The sequence below is a fragment of the Diabrotica undecimpunctata genome, chromosome 1 (assembly GCF_040954645.1).
Source record: "Diabrotica undecimpunctata isolate CICGRU chromosome 1, icDiaUnde3, whole genome shotgun sequence".
In the NCBI taxonomy this organism is placed as follows: Eukaryota; Metazoa; Arthropoda; class Insecta; order Coleoptera; family Chrysomelidae; genus Diabrotica; species Diabrotica undecimpunctata.
This window is the reverse complement of record NC_092803.1, coordinates 153,754,990-153,772,463: the sequence shown is the minus strand read 5'-3', so window position 1 is coordinate 153,772,463 and position 17,474 is coordinate 153,754,990. Positions and strand designations below refer to the sequence as shown.

The following is a 17,474-nucleotide window of genomic DNA, read 5'->3' as shown; positions in this document are numbered from 1 at the left end:
TGAGGTGTATTACAAACAATTACATGGTATACCCATGGGAAACGAAATATCACCATTCCTATGCCACTTTGTACTGGATGGCTCAATTGAAAGCTGTATTAGCCAATAACCGTTTAATGTCCCATTTTTAATGAGATATATGGATGATCTAATTCTTGCACTTCCAAAAGACAAGATCATGGACACACTACATATCTTTTAACAGTCACTGTCTAGACTTGCAATTTACAGTAGAATTAGAAAACAACAACTGCATCCCAGTTCTGGATATGATGGTGCACCGCGATACAAACAACGTTCTAAAATCAGAATGGTACAGAAAGCCAATATAGAGCAACATGTTTATTAAAATTACTTTTCAGCACATCCATCTACGATGAAGACCAACTTAGTATTAAATATGACAAGTAGAGTTCTAACCTTGTCACATCCTGAGTATTGAACAGCTGGTCTCACAAAACTAAAAATGATCGTGTTGAAGAATTCATTCCCAGCGAACTTTCTGAACAGACTTATTTTTGGTGTCTCAAAAGTCCAAACAGCAGATCCAACAGAGATCTCTACAAACAACCAACGAACGGTTTACTTCTCTGTACCATATATTCCAGATTTAACAAAAAGACTGTTAAATACATTTAAAAAAGTACCTTATATCAAAAGAAATATAAAAACGCTATCGAAGTTACACACCAAAATAAAAACAACCTTAAATATTAAAGAAAGCTCCAATGTGGTGTACCCTGTACTAGTTGTGATAAGGTATATATTGTAATAACGTCCAGAAATTTTTCGGGAAGATTAACATCGCACAAGAGTGACATTAATCTGAGTAAAGTACAAGCCTGTGCATGAAGTGAACATTTTGTCACGATGGGCTACACGCCTAATTATGACCAAGTAGAAATATTGAGAAGGGAAAGAAATCAAAATTTCAGCTTCATTGGAAGAACTAAGATAACGAATAGTGCATGAATGTAGTATAGGGGTCCAATAAAGAAAGAAGGCATCGAAGATCGTTTAAAGATGAAGTAGTCAAAAAAAGAATGAATATGCAAGAATAAGAAGGGACAGGATAGAGATAGCTGCAAAGAACGTCTAAGTTGATTGGTTTAAAGTATGTATCGCGCCTCAGTTTCTACATAAACAAATGGCAGTATTTTATATCCATTAACCTCTCTAATATTTTCATACTGACTCTCTAGAACTGACCAAAAAACATGAACTTACTATTATCATGGGCGATTTCAATGGCAAAATAGGACAAGATACAGTCGAGGGGTCATATGGTCTTGGCATAAGAAACGAAAGAGGAGAAAGACTGATCCAGTTCTGCCAAGAGACGGATATGGTTGTAATGAATACACTTTTAATCTACACCCAAGAAGGCTTTATACATGGAAAGTACCCGGTGATAACCCAGGGAAAATCATAAGAAACCAAATTGATTTTATCAACATAAACAAAAGGTTGAGAAATTCTATCACCTCAACAAAAACATATCCAGGCGCAGATGTCTTCTCAGATCATAGTCTATTGGTTGCAAATATCAACATACGACTCAATCTAATTCATAAGAAAATGAGGCCCAAGATAGGCGTATATCCTGGTTGGCTAATCTTAGGAAGTGAAGTGGTCTAACGTCAACTGATTTATTTCGAGCTGCTGTGAATAAAATAAGATGGGTCCATGTGGTCGCCAAGAGCTCTAGAAGATAGGCACATTTAGAAGAAGAAGAAGAATATTTTCATCGTAAATGTAAATGATCAAAAACGCTAAATCTCTTTCTTAAACCAGTTGTTTTCCCGGACTGATTCAAATCAAATTTTACTGTTGGTCTAGTGGTTAATATTTTGGCGAATAACCTGCAGAAAAAATTAAGTCTCCATATTAGACGATAGTGTCCTAATCTCAGGAACTAGCATTTTCGTTAATCCCACGCTTTGAAATTTAAAAATGATTTATCAAGGCATGAGGACACGGATTTCTAAGGTAACATAACATGAGTTTAACGTACCCTTGAATTTTCCCCCTATCTACATTTTAATAATTGTTTGATATTTTGACTGATATCTCGAATTTTTCACAAAACTTTGACTTGTCGAGATTAAAACAAGCACGTGAAGATAACATTAATCTTGGCCTCTGTTATCTCAAAGTTGCCAATGTCATGAACACTATTTAAGTGAGAAAAATCTTGAATTAGTGTCACGTGAAAAAGAACAATTCTATAGGAATACGTTAACATAAATATTGTAATATAATAAAAGTCGTATCTGCTTTACTGGAATAATAACAATTTAATAATGATAAATTATGTAAGCATGTAAAGGTCACAGAAGCAATTCACAACATTCGTGATATAATCGATGTAATTTTGCATTTATCTAGGATACCAGATGCAAATTGAATGAATGTACCAAATTTTTATCCAATTTTGGATATATCATGAACTAAAGCGTTGAACTCTATTTTGTGGCCGTTTCAGCTGATGTTCACTGTTGTGATTTCAGTTCATATTTTTAGTTTAGGTGCAATAGGACCGATCATTCCCAGGATTTGATGTTTTGACGGACGAACATTGATATTATAATCTTTTACATATAGAATTTAAAAGTATTTAAGTGCCTCGGTTATAAGTTTCGACACCTATATTGAAATTTAACCCTCAAATCGGGGATTTGAGTCAGTAAGACTACCTCCCACTATTTAAAAAATAAATATTCCGTTGCTGTGGTATTTAGTAGTTAGCTACTGTTTGACTCCTGTTAAGTGCCAAACAACTAATTGTTACCAAATGTTTCTCATTTGGCAACAAAATTGTTTAATTACTTCATTGTGTTCACTACAAAATGTCGGGATACTCTATTGCATAAATACATTACATAGTAATTATTAGTACCAGCCAAGAATTTGATAGGAAACCGAACCGAAAGGAAATGGCTAGGAAATTTAGACAAGTTATGTTTCTGACATTATACCCCAAAATCATATTATATTGATTGAATTGTATTGAATACAACTTTGTTTTTACCAAGAAACATTTTTTGTCTCAATATTCCAATATAAGTTTAATATCAACTAGTAAAAGAAATATTACCCAACGGCATGAAGAATTACAGGAAATACGCTGTGAGTCCGAAAGAGAAGTTAAGCTATCAGGAGAAACTATATTATACATACAGGATATAAACTAGTACAGTGTTTCCCAAAGTGGGGGTCGCCATGAGGTACTAGGGGGGTCGCCGAACATTTCCAAAATAAGACAAAAGCACCACTTTGTTAGATCATGTATTTTTATTTTAACAACGCCGTAAATAGAAATTAACAATTAATTATCAGACGAAATATAAAACTAAATATTAAAGTCCGTAAAAATAAAAGAGTAAAACAAAGTCAAATATTATAATCTTAATGAGAGCTATGCGCCTGTTTCTGTGAAACTAATCTTTCAAATCTAGGCTGTGTATTTGAGACACACACAATTATATCATTTTCAAGTACGAGATGATTTCTAACTCTTGTTTTAATGGCAGTCATAGACGAGAAACTTAACTCACACAAATATGATGTTACAAATGGAACCAAACATTTTACAGCGTCACTCGCCAACTGGGGGCATTCCTGCATCTTTTCGGTCCAAAATTGGTCCGAGTTCTGGGAAAAAAATTGGAGCTTCAACATTCCATCACTTGATATTTCAATGTTTATTGCTATTTCAACATGCTGAAAGGAATCGGCTAAAAACGGATTTAGTATCCATCTGCAACTGTCGTAACTGTTTTGAATTTCTTCGGGGAAATAATCACAGAGCTGTTGTTTTAAATTGAGCAAAGTAACATGCATGTCAGCAAAAATTTGTTCAAAATTTGTAGCACTGTAATTGGATACATTTTCCATAATTTCCTGAAGGCACTGGAATGAATCGAGTTGTTTTTTGCCAAGTGAGGTCGACCATAAATCGATTTTTCTTAGAAACGACTTAATTTTATCTGTGGCTGTAATTATATTAATGTCGCGACCTTGTAAATTACTGTTCAAAATATTTAATTGCTCGAAAATATCAGCAAGGAAACCTAGTTTCAGAAGCCAAATAGGATCGGAAAATTGATTTTCATATGGGGACTTCTCAGTTTTCAAATACATTAAAAGCTCTGCTCTTAAGTGAAATACTCTTTTTAAGACGTTGCCCCTTGAAAGCCACCTTACTTCGGTGTGATAGAGAAGATTTTCAAATAAAGCACCCATGTCTTCGCAAATTTTTCTAAAAATACGGGTCTGCAAAGCTTTTCCTTTAATGGAATTTACAACTTTAATGATGGTTTTCATAACACAGTCCATTTCAGGAAGTAAAGCTTTGGACGCAAGAGCTTCTTGATGTAAAAAACAATGTCTCCATTTGGCATTAGGCATTATTTCTTATAATTTGACGACAAGACCAGATTTATGTCCTGTCATAGCTTTAGCGCCATCTGTGCATATAGCAATACATTTACCCCAGTCAATATCATATTTACTTGTACGTTTCACAAAAGTGTCGAGTAAACATTTTCCAGTGGTATTGGTCTCCAATGGGGAACAAAATAAAATATCTTCTTGAATGCCATTATTTGTATCATATCTTACAAACGTAATGAATTGGGCACAGTTAGATATATCTGTGGATTCGTCCATTTGAAGAGATAAGTACGTGCATTTATTAAGATTTTCCACAACTTGCGCTTGAATATCTTCTGCCATATCACTAATTCTTCTTTGGATAGTATTATTTGACAGAGGTATTGTATTTAATTTTGCAGCCTCTCTTTCCCCACACATTATATGTACCATTTCAACAGCTGCTGGAAAAATCAGATTTTCAGCAATTGTGTGCGGATTAGTAGTTTTGGCAACACGATAAGCAACTTTATAACTTGCTTATAATGCTTTTTCATTAGTAGTGGTTGCCAAGGTAAAACGGTCTTGCTGTTTGTGAAGGACGTTCAGCTTTCTTTCAAAGAATTCTACGGGCTTGTCTTTTTTATCTGGATGTTTGCTATTTAAATGTCGAAGTAACTTTGATGGCTTCATGCTTTCTTTTGACAAGACTTGTCCACAAATAACACATTGTGGTTTATTGGAAATAACGGTAAAACCATATTTAAGATATTCATCAATGTAGAATCTGTTTTTCTTTTTATTGCTGCTACTGCCACTTTCAGACGTAGATGTTTCTGCACTTCATTTTAAGAACTTATCCATAATTTATAATTTATCGTAGACGTAAATACGTAAACGGGAATACGTAAGTCGTAAAATATTTACTCATTACTCAACACCGCGTTCACCACCATAGGCTGTTTGGATTCGAACTGAGGTTTCGTTGCGCATCGCCGCTTATATAAAGCCCAAAACGAGGCGAGAACGTTCCAGAGTGCCATCTAGTAGCGAGCGCTTTCGCGATTATCATGGAAGAGTTTTGCGATGTAGACACAAGCTAATATGTCGCGGTGTACAATGTGCAGTTGACTTCTTATTATTTATTTTTATTGTAAATGCTATTCTGGCAGAAGTACCTACTACTAATTACTAGTGGGACAGATCGCAATCATTAAAATAATTGTATTAAAATAAAATAATTGTTTTTGATTTAAACTTAAACAGTAAACTAAAATTAAATTTGAGAAACCATCAGATAATTGTAAATTAGGCACGCTATTTCTGTCAAATAATAGTGAATAAATGAGTGGGGGGAAATTGGGGGGTCGCGAACAATTTTTTTAGCAAAAAGGGGTCGCGGTTTAGATAAGTTTGGGAAACTCTGACCTAGTAGATAATAAAGCAAAGATAGTAGTCAATATAGCAATAGTAAACCATCAAACGGTAGAAGTATCGGTTAACCACTTAAAACTTGGTATTTTTATACAGGTATTAATCAGCCAATGAATAAGCCGAATTGTGGGGAAGAAGAAGAAGAAATGTTTCATCTAGACGATGCATGCTGGACCATATTAATAAATCAAGGATATCTGATTCAGGAATTCCGTCGAATATTAAATTATTCATATACACCCGTACTTTCCCTAAAGTTTGTATAAAAACATACATTCTTTTTAGAATATATATCTTCCGTGCATATTATTGTATAGTGTAAATTGTCTTGATTATCTCTCCCTCTTCCTCTCTGTCTCTCCATTTTTCTCTCTCTCCCTTTCTCTTCCTCACCCTCTTCCTTTTATAACTACAAGCTCTCTAAAATAATAAAACCCCGAAATTTCCTTTATGTTTTTCGTACTTGAAAAACAGTGAAAAGCAGTTATGGTGAATAGGTCGATTGGTATTGTGATTTCAAGAAACTCGTCAACTTTGGACTTCCTGGAACTACATTTCTGTATGAAAATCAAATAAGTCTCACCTCACACGGACAATTCCGAGGTGAAAATTTAAACGTCAAATATAAACATTTTTAATTAAAATTGTGGTTTATTTACATTAAATATATGTATATAATAAATAAAAAGTCATACGATGTATGAAGTAAATGTAAAAAGAAATAAAATTAATTGGTTTCTGAACAGTTCTGTAAATTTTCATAATTTATCACTAAAAGCATTTTTTAATAAATTTTACAATAATCACTTAAAGTTGTCACTTTTTCTTATTTTTAATTTTATTGGAACTTAATGATTCATTTTTTTCAGGTACTTCTCTGGCTCCAAAAACTGCGTCAACAAGTCGGCGACAGGGCGACAGAAGAAGAACTCAAAGATTTCATCTGGAAAACTCTTAAATCGGGACAAGTTGTTCCTGGATATGGACACGCTGTGTTGAGGAAGACTGATCCTCGTTATACTTGTCAAAGAGAATTCGCGCTCAAACATTTACCTGACGATCCATTGTTCCAAGTAAGTATCAAGAAAATGTGTTTTCAGAAATCTTCATATTAAAGTCTAACGTCTATGTGATTCAGAATTATGAATAATACAAAAAATTATGCTGTTTCATGCATTTATTCGCTCCGTGCGTGACTGACGCGACACCTACCGCCTTCATTTGACAGATTTGGACCTACCAATTTTAAGGTTTAAACATATGACATATGTCATATGTTTAACATTGTTAATTTCGCATGTTAATACATGCGAAATTGACAATTATTAATAATTACCTTTTTAATCATATTTTTTCAGTTTATGTATAAAATAACTGTAGTATTAAAAACTGGGTTTCTCAAAATTCATCATAATATATCTTTTCAACCTCAAACGGAAAAGAAGGGAAAAATCTAGTACTGGCAAATCAAGTTTTTCACGTGAAAGAGCATTATAATTAAACACAGTAATAGTAAAAGTTATGATATAAAAGCTAAAGTCATCAGGCACTCTGCAGTTAGCTTGAAGCCTTATAAAATATCATTTAAGGTAAATGATTTAAATTTTTCCTATTTCAATTGCATAAAAATTAAGTTATGTGATATTTACTTTTTCATATTAATAGCACGGATCTATCTTTTTCTGTTCTCTAATTTATATGTAATCTTTGGGAACCTATAAAAACTACACTTACTATTTTTGCTATTATTAGCACAATTAAATACGCAACATGTATTTGCACACATTTTTGATAAAATTTATGCTTAAAAAGGTAGGTCCAATTTTGTCATATTTCGCCGCTACGCACGCTGGCATCGTTTCAAGGTACCCCTACCATGGTCACGCACGGAACGAATAGATGAAACGGTTTAACTAAACTTTGGAATGTTTTAACTAATGTAAACCTATGGAACGGGCTTTGTAAGGCATAAAAGTATATGAACTGATTTGTAGTATGAGTTTAGAATCACAGTTTTGCCGTCCAAATTAATATTCTATATCATGATTTGATAAAGTTTCGTTTATGGATTTGGAGAAAAAAAAGTATCCTTTCAAGGAATTAACAAATTCTTTGATCCCACATCTTAAAAAAATGTTGTTCAGTAAGGGAGAAAGATAATTACGGAGAACCATGTAGGTGACTACTGGTATTTATTATTGAAAAACAATAACTACCTAAATCAGCCTAATGGCTTAGTTTATATTCTCTAGTATTTGTATAGCAATCCTCAATAATAAAAATCCCAATTTAAATATCTCTTTGTCTTATATGTATAAATAAGTTTTCATCTAACATGCCATCCTAATCGCGCGAAATAACCTTATGTTTTGGTAATTTGTACTGTACAATGTCGTACACTACCGTACTACTAAGACAATTTGGTAATAATGTACAGTCCTCGCAACATAAATTTCAACGTAAGTACGAGGCTTGTGTTTTTACAATCCACCCACAGATGGCCCCAATACTGATTTTGGCTTCAGTAAACCAGTGAAAACTTAAAAATTGAACAAGTGGGTTGTCGATAGTTATCGCTAAAAAGAATCAAGTTTGTGCAAAAATCGGAATCACCCGTGAAGGTTTGCGTTTGATGATTTTTATAATTTTAAAAAAAGGCATTCTTTAGGAGACAATACATAGAATCGTTTCGTGCAACTTTTGGTAATGGAGCATCCATCATTAAAGAAGACTGCATCCGACAGTGATGAATGTTACGATGGTAACCAAAATTGGATAGAGACGTCTCTCTATATTTGGCGTATCTCAGACTTCAATATACACATTTAGATGTTTGAGAAAGATCTGTTTCAGATGAATAGCGAATAATTAAATCGAAGACCAAAACAAGAACCGAATCCCACTAAAGTTTTTCATTCACAGAGCACGTCCAAGAAAATAATCGATTGTTTCATCAGTTATACTTGTAATGATCGTAATAACTTCGCAACCATTTCTTTAAAGTATGCGCGCACTTGACCGCAAAATCACGTCAACTCAGTCAGTAGATTTATATATGTCATGAAGGATTTAAAGATTATTATTGTTAGTTTTTTGTGCAAAGAAGAGGAACAACAGAACCAATTTTCAAAAAGGGAGTGTAATAAATGGGTGCATGAAATTTGTGAAAAGTCACGGAAACACGCAAAATGAATTTGGTACTTTATTTCCTGATTTAATCGTTAATCAAGACAAATTTTATCAATAATTCAGCATGAGTATAATAGAATTATCCGACTTGGCGATTACCATTTTTGGCGAGAAGCCGTTGGCTTCTCAATCTTCTGCCACAGATAATAATTGTCCTGCATTTGATATCTGAGTCCATTTAGGAATGTTTTTAACCAAGAAACCTGTGTTCTTCCTACACCTCTACTGCATCTTTTGCCTTTAACGATCAGTTGTAGTATTCTATATCGATTTCCCCTTACTAAATGTTCCAGATAAGACATTTTCCGGTGTTTAGTAATTCTCTATCCTTGTTGGCCCTTCTTAGTACTTCCTCATTAGATTTTCTGACTGTCCAAGATATCATCAGCATTCGTCTACGAATCCACATTTCCAATGCTTCAAATATGTTCATTCTTGATACTTTTAGTGTCCACAAGAACTCTTACCTATTGTAAAAACTAATCTCAGAAATTAAAACACAACTGACAGGAAAATCTACGAAAATACTTCACTAAAACAACAACGTTTACTACAACCGTGGAAATATTCCATTCCGAGGTTTCGATGTGAGTCGACATGTGAAGTTTCCGTAAACTGTGATGACAAAATAATTCTTCACACGCAAAAACTGCACTTCAAAAAGTGCCCGGAATCACCTGATTTATTGCATAAGGACTTTTTCTTTTTCCAGAATCGTTTTGAATGCATGGAAAGAGGAAAAAAACATTTTGTTTTGAACTTGCTTGTTCCGTTTTCGCTTTTCAAAAAAAACTTATCAGACCACCCTCAAAAATATTTTTAACCTGATGTAAAAAGTTTGATGTAGAAAATAATAAATTATTATCTATTTACTGTATTCAATAAAGGGGATATGGCGAAATGTCAAATATTTGATCGATCGATTTGAAATTAACAAAATATTGTGGTGTGATAGGAAATAAACCATAGAAAAAAAACTAATAAATATTTCCTATCTATTGTGGACACAAACGTTCAATAAACTGGACTATTTATAATTATTTCTTAATTAAATAATACCCTAATAATAATAAAGTTTCTCAAATGCAATTCACAGTGATAAAATTGATGGAAAATCGTAGTTTTCAGATTCAAATAAGTTTCAGATTTATTCACGATTTTTTTTAATTGTTCTGAGAGTATCCCGTTCCAAAGTAAAATGTCCTTCATGTTATTTAAAAATAATTTTCTGCGAAATCGAATATTTGTTATACTTGGTTCACTGATCCCGGTCCCAACTGTCTAGTAAAGTTGGTAATTAATTTTTTGCTATGTCAACATATTGTCAACTGGCTATAATAGTTTTCATAATCTCCGTTTTTGTGTGTATGGGAAATTCCCGGTGGTTGGCTGTATACCATAGTTTAAAACTTACAATGAACTAATACCTTCTTTTTGTAAATTGGTATAAAATTTTATTAATAAAATTTTTTTAAAAATTATCCAAAATGGATTTAAAAATTTTTCAGAAGTTTTTAACATGACTGACTTATTAACATAAGGATTTTACAAAAATTAACAATGATAGGTTGAATTTTGAGAATATACTGTTGAAAATATGTGGGTTTTATAGACAAGACCTAAAACTGGACATTCTGATTTAATTCAAAGAGCGTTGATGGTTGCCTATATGTGAGTATCTGTGAAAAGTTGTGAACATTGTGAAATTGTAATTATTTATAATGTATAATTATAATTATTTATAATAAATGTGTTGCATATGAAAACAAAGAGGGGGAGGAACATAATATATACTAGTACTTCGGGTTATTCAATCAACGCTAGTACCAACAATGTTAGTTAAAAATACTTTAGGCAGTTTGGATTCAAAATTCTGTTCAAAATAAATATGTAAATGTGTACATGCTTGATCAACTCAATGGGGTCCCTGTAGACAAGAGTTTCTGTATGTTTATAGAAAAAAATAACATGTTCTAAATGAGCTCCTCCTCTCTCAAGACAGACTTCGTACCGATATTCCAGATTTCTCGTAATGTTATGGAATAAAGGTTGTCTCAAGTCCGCGAAGAAGGCTCTGACGGCATCCTTTAACTCATTGATGGTTTGTGGTGCCCGTTTAAAAACGGCAGTTTTAGCCATGCCCCAAATATATGCGTCTGGATGTGAAGTCTGGAGAATGTGCAGGATAAGGGAAGTCAGTAAATCGTGAAATGAATTTGTTTGGAAAATGTCCCTGAAGAAATTGACGAACTGCGACAGCAATATGGCAAGTTGCCCCACCCTGCTGGAAAAATTGGTCTCGAAATGCCAAATTACGTGCCCGACAAAATTGACGTAGATCAGAGATAAAGCGTGTTAAAATTTATATGTACCTCTATTGATTAAGTGTGACTTGCCTACCATTTTCTTCGATAAAGTATGGACCAATGATTCCGTGTCCCGAAACTGCACACCAGCCACTCACTTTTGCGCTATGTAAAGTAACTTCTTGAACTTCATCTTGTCTGGCAAATCCCAGAAATCGATTTGTGCGACGATTTACATGGCTTGACAAATGAAAATGTGCTTCGTCTGAACACCATACATTTTTCAAAAATTCAGGATTTTCATACTGTAATGCAAGAATTCTGGCACAATATTCCACTGTACTGTGATAATCCCTGGGATATAAGTGTTGATGTACCTGAATCACATACGAAAATGCATCCAGCTCCTTCAGGATTCTTTGCAAGGAAGTTCGTTTTAAGCCAAGATGCAACGCCGTTCTTGTCTGGCTGGCTTTAGGATTTTCCAAGATTCGCTCAAAAACACGTTCATGGTTATCGTTGTTGTTAACTGTCCTGGTACGCCCTGAGTTTCCTTTTCGTTGGCACAATGCATTACCCATATTTCTAAACTTTTCAAAAACCTTCAAAATTACATCATTACTTGGAGAACGTTTAGTAAACCGTTGTGTGAATGGATCACACACGTATTGCAGACTTGCACTATTACGTCGGCCGATTCCGTATGAGCGAAAATAATGCTCCACGAGAAATTCACAAAGAAAAAACACTTTCTTCTCTGTACTTAACACCATTTTTAACAATTGGGCCTTAATCATTAATTGTTTAAGGATTACTTGACAGGTATATACTAGTTAATTTCAATATGACAGCGCGCACAAAGAGACATCTATGTTTCAGTTTCAGTACTGTTTATTTTGGACAATACTGTATTTTTATCTGCCCATACTTTTGAAACGGTATGATTTTCGTTTAACCAGGTTTCATCTAAATAGAAAATCCATCTTCCTTCCAATCTAAATCTTATCGTTCTCAAATGTTGCCTTCGCCAACAAATAATCTCTTCTGTATGGTTCCATACAGGTTTTTTTGTGATTTTCATAGCAAAAACTGATTTCTTTAAGTAATTTCTATAACTTATCTCGGCCAAATTGAAGAAAATTAATAGCTCGTATTGCCTTAAACATTGTATCCAGTGGAATCTCCTTGTTTAAATAGAACGAATTAACTTTTCTCCCAAGGACGTTTCTATGAAAGTCATCAATTTCCTGTTTGTTTTTCTTCATGTCTTTTTGGCCCAGTAATGTTTCCTTGTTTCCTTTCCCTTAAAAATCTGTAAATGGTTCTTTCACTAATACCTGTAATACCGGAGCATATAGTCACTACATTATTAACTGTTGTTAAAGGTTGTTGATGAACAAGAGAGTCATGAACATTTAACACAATAGTTTTTTCTATCAGACAATACGTGCCGTTTTTAAGTTTAGCAGCAAAAAATTGAAACCATGATGCATTTTTAACGCGTGGACTGAAATGATAACACGGGCGGTATCAAATTTGTCACAACTTTCCCTTACTCGGTCGGCAGCTAGGCAGATACCCCAAAGATGATTTGTCAAATTCCTTAAAGTCATTAATAAAGGATTATTCCCTAATGAAACAAATATTATATGAATGTAATAGTATAGATATGCCTTATAAATCCAATGATAATACTACATACTATTAAAATTTAAAGAGAAAAATTGCTTCGTAAAAAAATTAAAGAGCGGAAAGAAAATATAGGTAATTATCTGCTTAAGATACAACTTTTACAAAATTCGTGCTTTTTATTTTCTTATTATTATTATTATTAGTATTAAGTGTTTTTAATTCCATTGGGTTTTTAATGTATATGTAACTAAACAAATTAATGCATAACTCTTAATTAAAAAAACCTTATTGGTTTCAACTATGTCCGTACGGCAATGGTTTATGGCCTTGAAGGTAACCCTTAACCTGTATTTGAAAATTTGTATTTCTAATGAGTTGCCAGTTACAAGCAAATAGACTTTAATATGAAAAAATAATGGTTAATATTGCAAATAGGCTGTAAAATATTTATCTCCTCTAATTGTAATTTTTGTTCTGTTTTAGTTGGTCTCCAACGTATACAAAGTTGTTCCTCCAATCCTCCTCGAGCTTGGAAAAGTTAAGAACCCATGGCCAAATGTAGATGCTCACTCCGGTGTTCTCTTACAGGTAAGATTTAATCTAATTCAATCTAATTAATTAACTATGTAAAATAGTTTTTATAAACTTTTATTTTTTTTCCTTTCAGTATTATGGACTTAAAGAAATGAGCTATTACACCGTTCTCTTCGGAGTATCGAGGGCTCTTGGTGTAATGGCGTCGCTCATCTGGGACCGTGCTCTCGGCTTGCCCATCGAAAGACCAAAATCCATGTCAACGGATGGTTTGATGAAGCTCCTTAAGGCTAAGTAAGAGACTGGAAGAGTCAACTCATCGTTAACATTTACAGCGGCATTGTAGTTTGAACTGTTACTTGAGAACTATATGAGTTTTAAAAAGTGAACATAAGACCAAAATTATCACAAAACGCATATACATTTAAAGGAAACATAATTCTGTGAATATGAGGGCATTCTTGTTTTATTATTTGCATTTTGTGACAATTGTTTGATACATATTACTACAATATGTATTTTTTTTATTTTTAAGCATGTTAGTGTATATTTTTGTTTACTACTTGAAGGGTTTATTCATTTTTATACGAATTTATTGATAATTTAGGCAAACCGTGTCTAAATTTTAACTTTAATTATAAGTATTCTTTATTTTAAAGAATCCAACAATTGTTCTGTTTATGTTCTGTTCGATGAACTGTTCAAGTAGCTCTTAGATTCTTCTAGGCTCTCAAGTATCAGTTTCTCCATTTTTTGTTGAACATTAGTATTTTATTTATTTATAATTGTACAAAGGAATTAGGTGTACATTTTATTCTGAGGTAATTTATTTCTCTCTCTACTACTTATTCTCGGTACACATTTTAAAGTAAATATTATAAAAGAGACATTCTTTGTTAAATTATTTAAACTTTGTAAAAATTGTCCAGATGTATTTGAACATTATTTTGTTTTTTATTTTTTGCAGAAGTACAATCAGTTGTTCTGTATTTTTGTTTTTTTTTTGTCCTGTTTTTTTTAATATTCCGAATATTAGGAACATAAAGAATAGACAATAAGGTGTAGAAGAATGGGAAAAAAATAAAGAGTATGGTAAGATTATAGCTGTTCTAGCATGCAACGTATTATACCTTTCGGTTCTTTACAGTTGTCTTTGAATATCGTACTAACGTACTTTCAATCCAAGAAGGTCTCAATAAGAAATACATTTGGAAATAAAACAGGTTTTATGTCCTTCACTATAGTATTTTTCACAGCAAAATCATTTCACGTTACGATTTATATAAACTGACTTTTATTTAAAATAACCAACAGATTTCAAATTTCCCTAACACAGCTAAAAATACGAAACCCATACGAAGCTGCTCGATCTTTCGTGTGCGTCAGCATGGTATTATAATAAGAAACAAATAATCGTGATTACATTGAGTATTTTAGAATTATGTTGATTAAATATAGAAAAACATTTCTTATTATTAATAGTATAAATTGTCAGCGGCGGCTCGTGGCCTAAAAACTGGTGAAGATGAGGAAAGCTTGCCGGAGCCAAAAGGAGTTTTGATACCTACGTCGCGCCCAAATCTCATTAAAAATTCGTTAAAAAAATGTATAGAGTTTAGGGCCCTAATAACTTGAAAACAGTTTTTTAGGTCACTTATACTAGATACGATTCGTTCTGCTTGCCTGAGGTATTTTAGTTCTGAACCTTGACATTTCATTGAGGATTTTTTGGCGATTAAAACACCCCGCCTGCTGAAACGGGTTGGTGAGTTTCGATTCAGCCGCCCACTCTGGGTCAGATGCTGATTGCAGCCGACAACTCTGGATCAGACGCTGCAGTGTTTACTGGTTTTGGTCCGCCCTGAGTATTTCATTTCCCCGGTACCACCTATATCTAGGAGGCATTCCGCTATCCGCCACCTGGGGAGGCGCCCGATGGAGGACCAACAACTTCTCACAGGATGACAGAGAGAGAGCGAGAGGACTAAAGTGACAGATGTCATAGAAAAATTGCACAAGCCAAATGGAGATGGACTGGACATGTAGCACATTTAAATGATAATAGTTGGACCAAAAGACTCATAGAATGGAGACCTAGAGAAGAGAAAAGACACCGAGTTAGACCACCAAAAATCATGGATGGATGACTTGAGAAAAACAGTGGGAAATTCGAGACAGGTGGCACAAGATAAAGAACAATGGAAGAAAATGGAGGAGACCTATATCCAAAAGTGGATGCAAGAGGTTGCGGAATGATGATGGTGATAATACTAGAACCGAGGGTGAAGAGATACTTAAACAAAAAAGCAGTATTAGATTGACTAATAGAACTGACTTATTTAGTTTTTATAAATCAAGTCGATCCTTCGGTCTTTTAGGGAGGCAAATATATCAATAATATCCTCGTAGAAAGGATGCTTCTGCATAAGTTCATTCAACAGTTCTTTATGAAGTGCGAAACAGTCAAACTGGATAGTCTATCTTGTGAAATAGTGTTTCTTGTAAAAGTTTTTAAGCAGGAGAAACTTCCCTTTTATCTTCATTTTTCCAATACCTAAACGGAGTCCCTAGTATATTACACACCAAGTCATTAATTGGATTCATGTCTGTCTAAAATTATTTTTCTCCAAACGAAATCCACGAGAACACTTTATATCCGAAATCCAAAACAAACCACAGAGAAATGTATTAATAAAGTGCACTAAAGAAATAAATTTAGTACTGTGACTAAACTAAACTAATAAATACTATACTATATAACAAAATATCTATATAATAGACTAAATTTCAAAATATTGTTGCTGCGAAATTTTCGAAAAATAGGAATATTAAATACCCATCCAACTAGTGGGTGAAGACGGATAATCCTTTAAACGGAACTGCACTAACTAGTTTTCTCAGCTGTCAATAGCGATAGGCTGACGTTACGTTGCATGGCAACCGTGAACGCTTATGCAGATGGATTTCGCATTTCAAAAATGATATTCACCTATTCCTGAATCATACACGGCAAGTGACACAGGTCAGGACTTGACCGTCAAGTACCTACCGTTAATAAAGCTGGCTGGTTTTTTAATTTTTAGATTAATTAAAAGGGAATAAATAATTGATTTCAGAATTTAGATATAATAATGTTGCTTTTATTTTTTATTTATTTGTCTCAATTTAATTATATATTTTTTGGTGAATCTCACCTTCACCTACTTCATCTGGCCGGCCGCCGCTATAAAGTGTATGCAACAATTGTTTAAGTTTAATATATATATCAAAAAATAATCATTTTAATTAAATATATTAAACAATGGTACGCCAGTGGTACAGGTATAAATGAAACTCAAATGGCATTTGAGTGTTTGGCCAGAACGCGACAACGTTGACGATAATTTACAATCTTATAGTAAGAATTCTGTTTATGTTTCTTTTCATTTGGGTATCAATTTGATTTACAATAAATAACTTTAATAAACTATATTTATAAATATATACACATTAAATATAGCTTCTTCTTCTTCTTCTAATGGCGCTACAACCCTTTGTGAGTCTTGGCCTGCTTAACAATGTTCTTCCATTCTGCCCTGTCGGATACTTTCCTTCGCCACTGCCTGATGTTCATGGTTTTAAGATCCCTCTCTACGTCGTCTATCCATCTTTTACGGGGCCTTCCTCTTGTTCTGTTTCCTTGGGGCTTCCATCTCTGGACTACTTTTACAGCTCGATTATCTGGCATTCTTTCTAGGTGACCAAGCCAGTTTAGTCTTTGTGACTTTACAAATCTGACAATATCTGCGCTCTGCATTAGTTCATCCAGCTCGTGGTTCATTTTAATTCTCCACGAACTATCGCTGCATTGGGTTGGTCCAAATATCTTCCTTAGTATTTTGCGTTCAAATATTCTCAGTTGATTTTCATTAGTGGTTGAGAGGGTCCACGTTTCACATCCATCTGTGACCACTGGTCTAATTACTGTTTTGTAGATTCTCAGCTTAGACTCACGATTCAGTAACT

General features: G+C 33.6%; 1 protein-coding gene across 1 annotated transcript in view; it reads left to right on the top strand.

Moving 5' to 3' along the window:
* kdn (citrate synthase) overlaps positions 1 to 14,345 on the top strand; it is a 72,202-nt gene extending 57,857 nt beyond the window's left edge. The window contains exons 5-7 of the mRNA XM_072520274.1: positions 6,678 to 6,881; positions 13,419 to 13,523; positions 13,603 to 14,345. Of these exons, the coding sequence (XP_072376375.1) occupies positions 6,678 to 6,881; positions 13,419 to 13,523; positions 13,603 to 13,767 (474 nt within the window). The 3' untranslated portion in view covers positions 13,768 to 14,345. The remainder of the gene's footprint in view (positions 1 to 6,677; positions 6,882 to 13,418; positions 13,524 to 13,602) is intronic.
* The last annotated feature ends 3,129 nt before the right edge of the window (positions 14,346 to 17,474 follow it).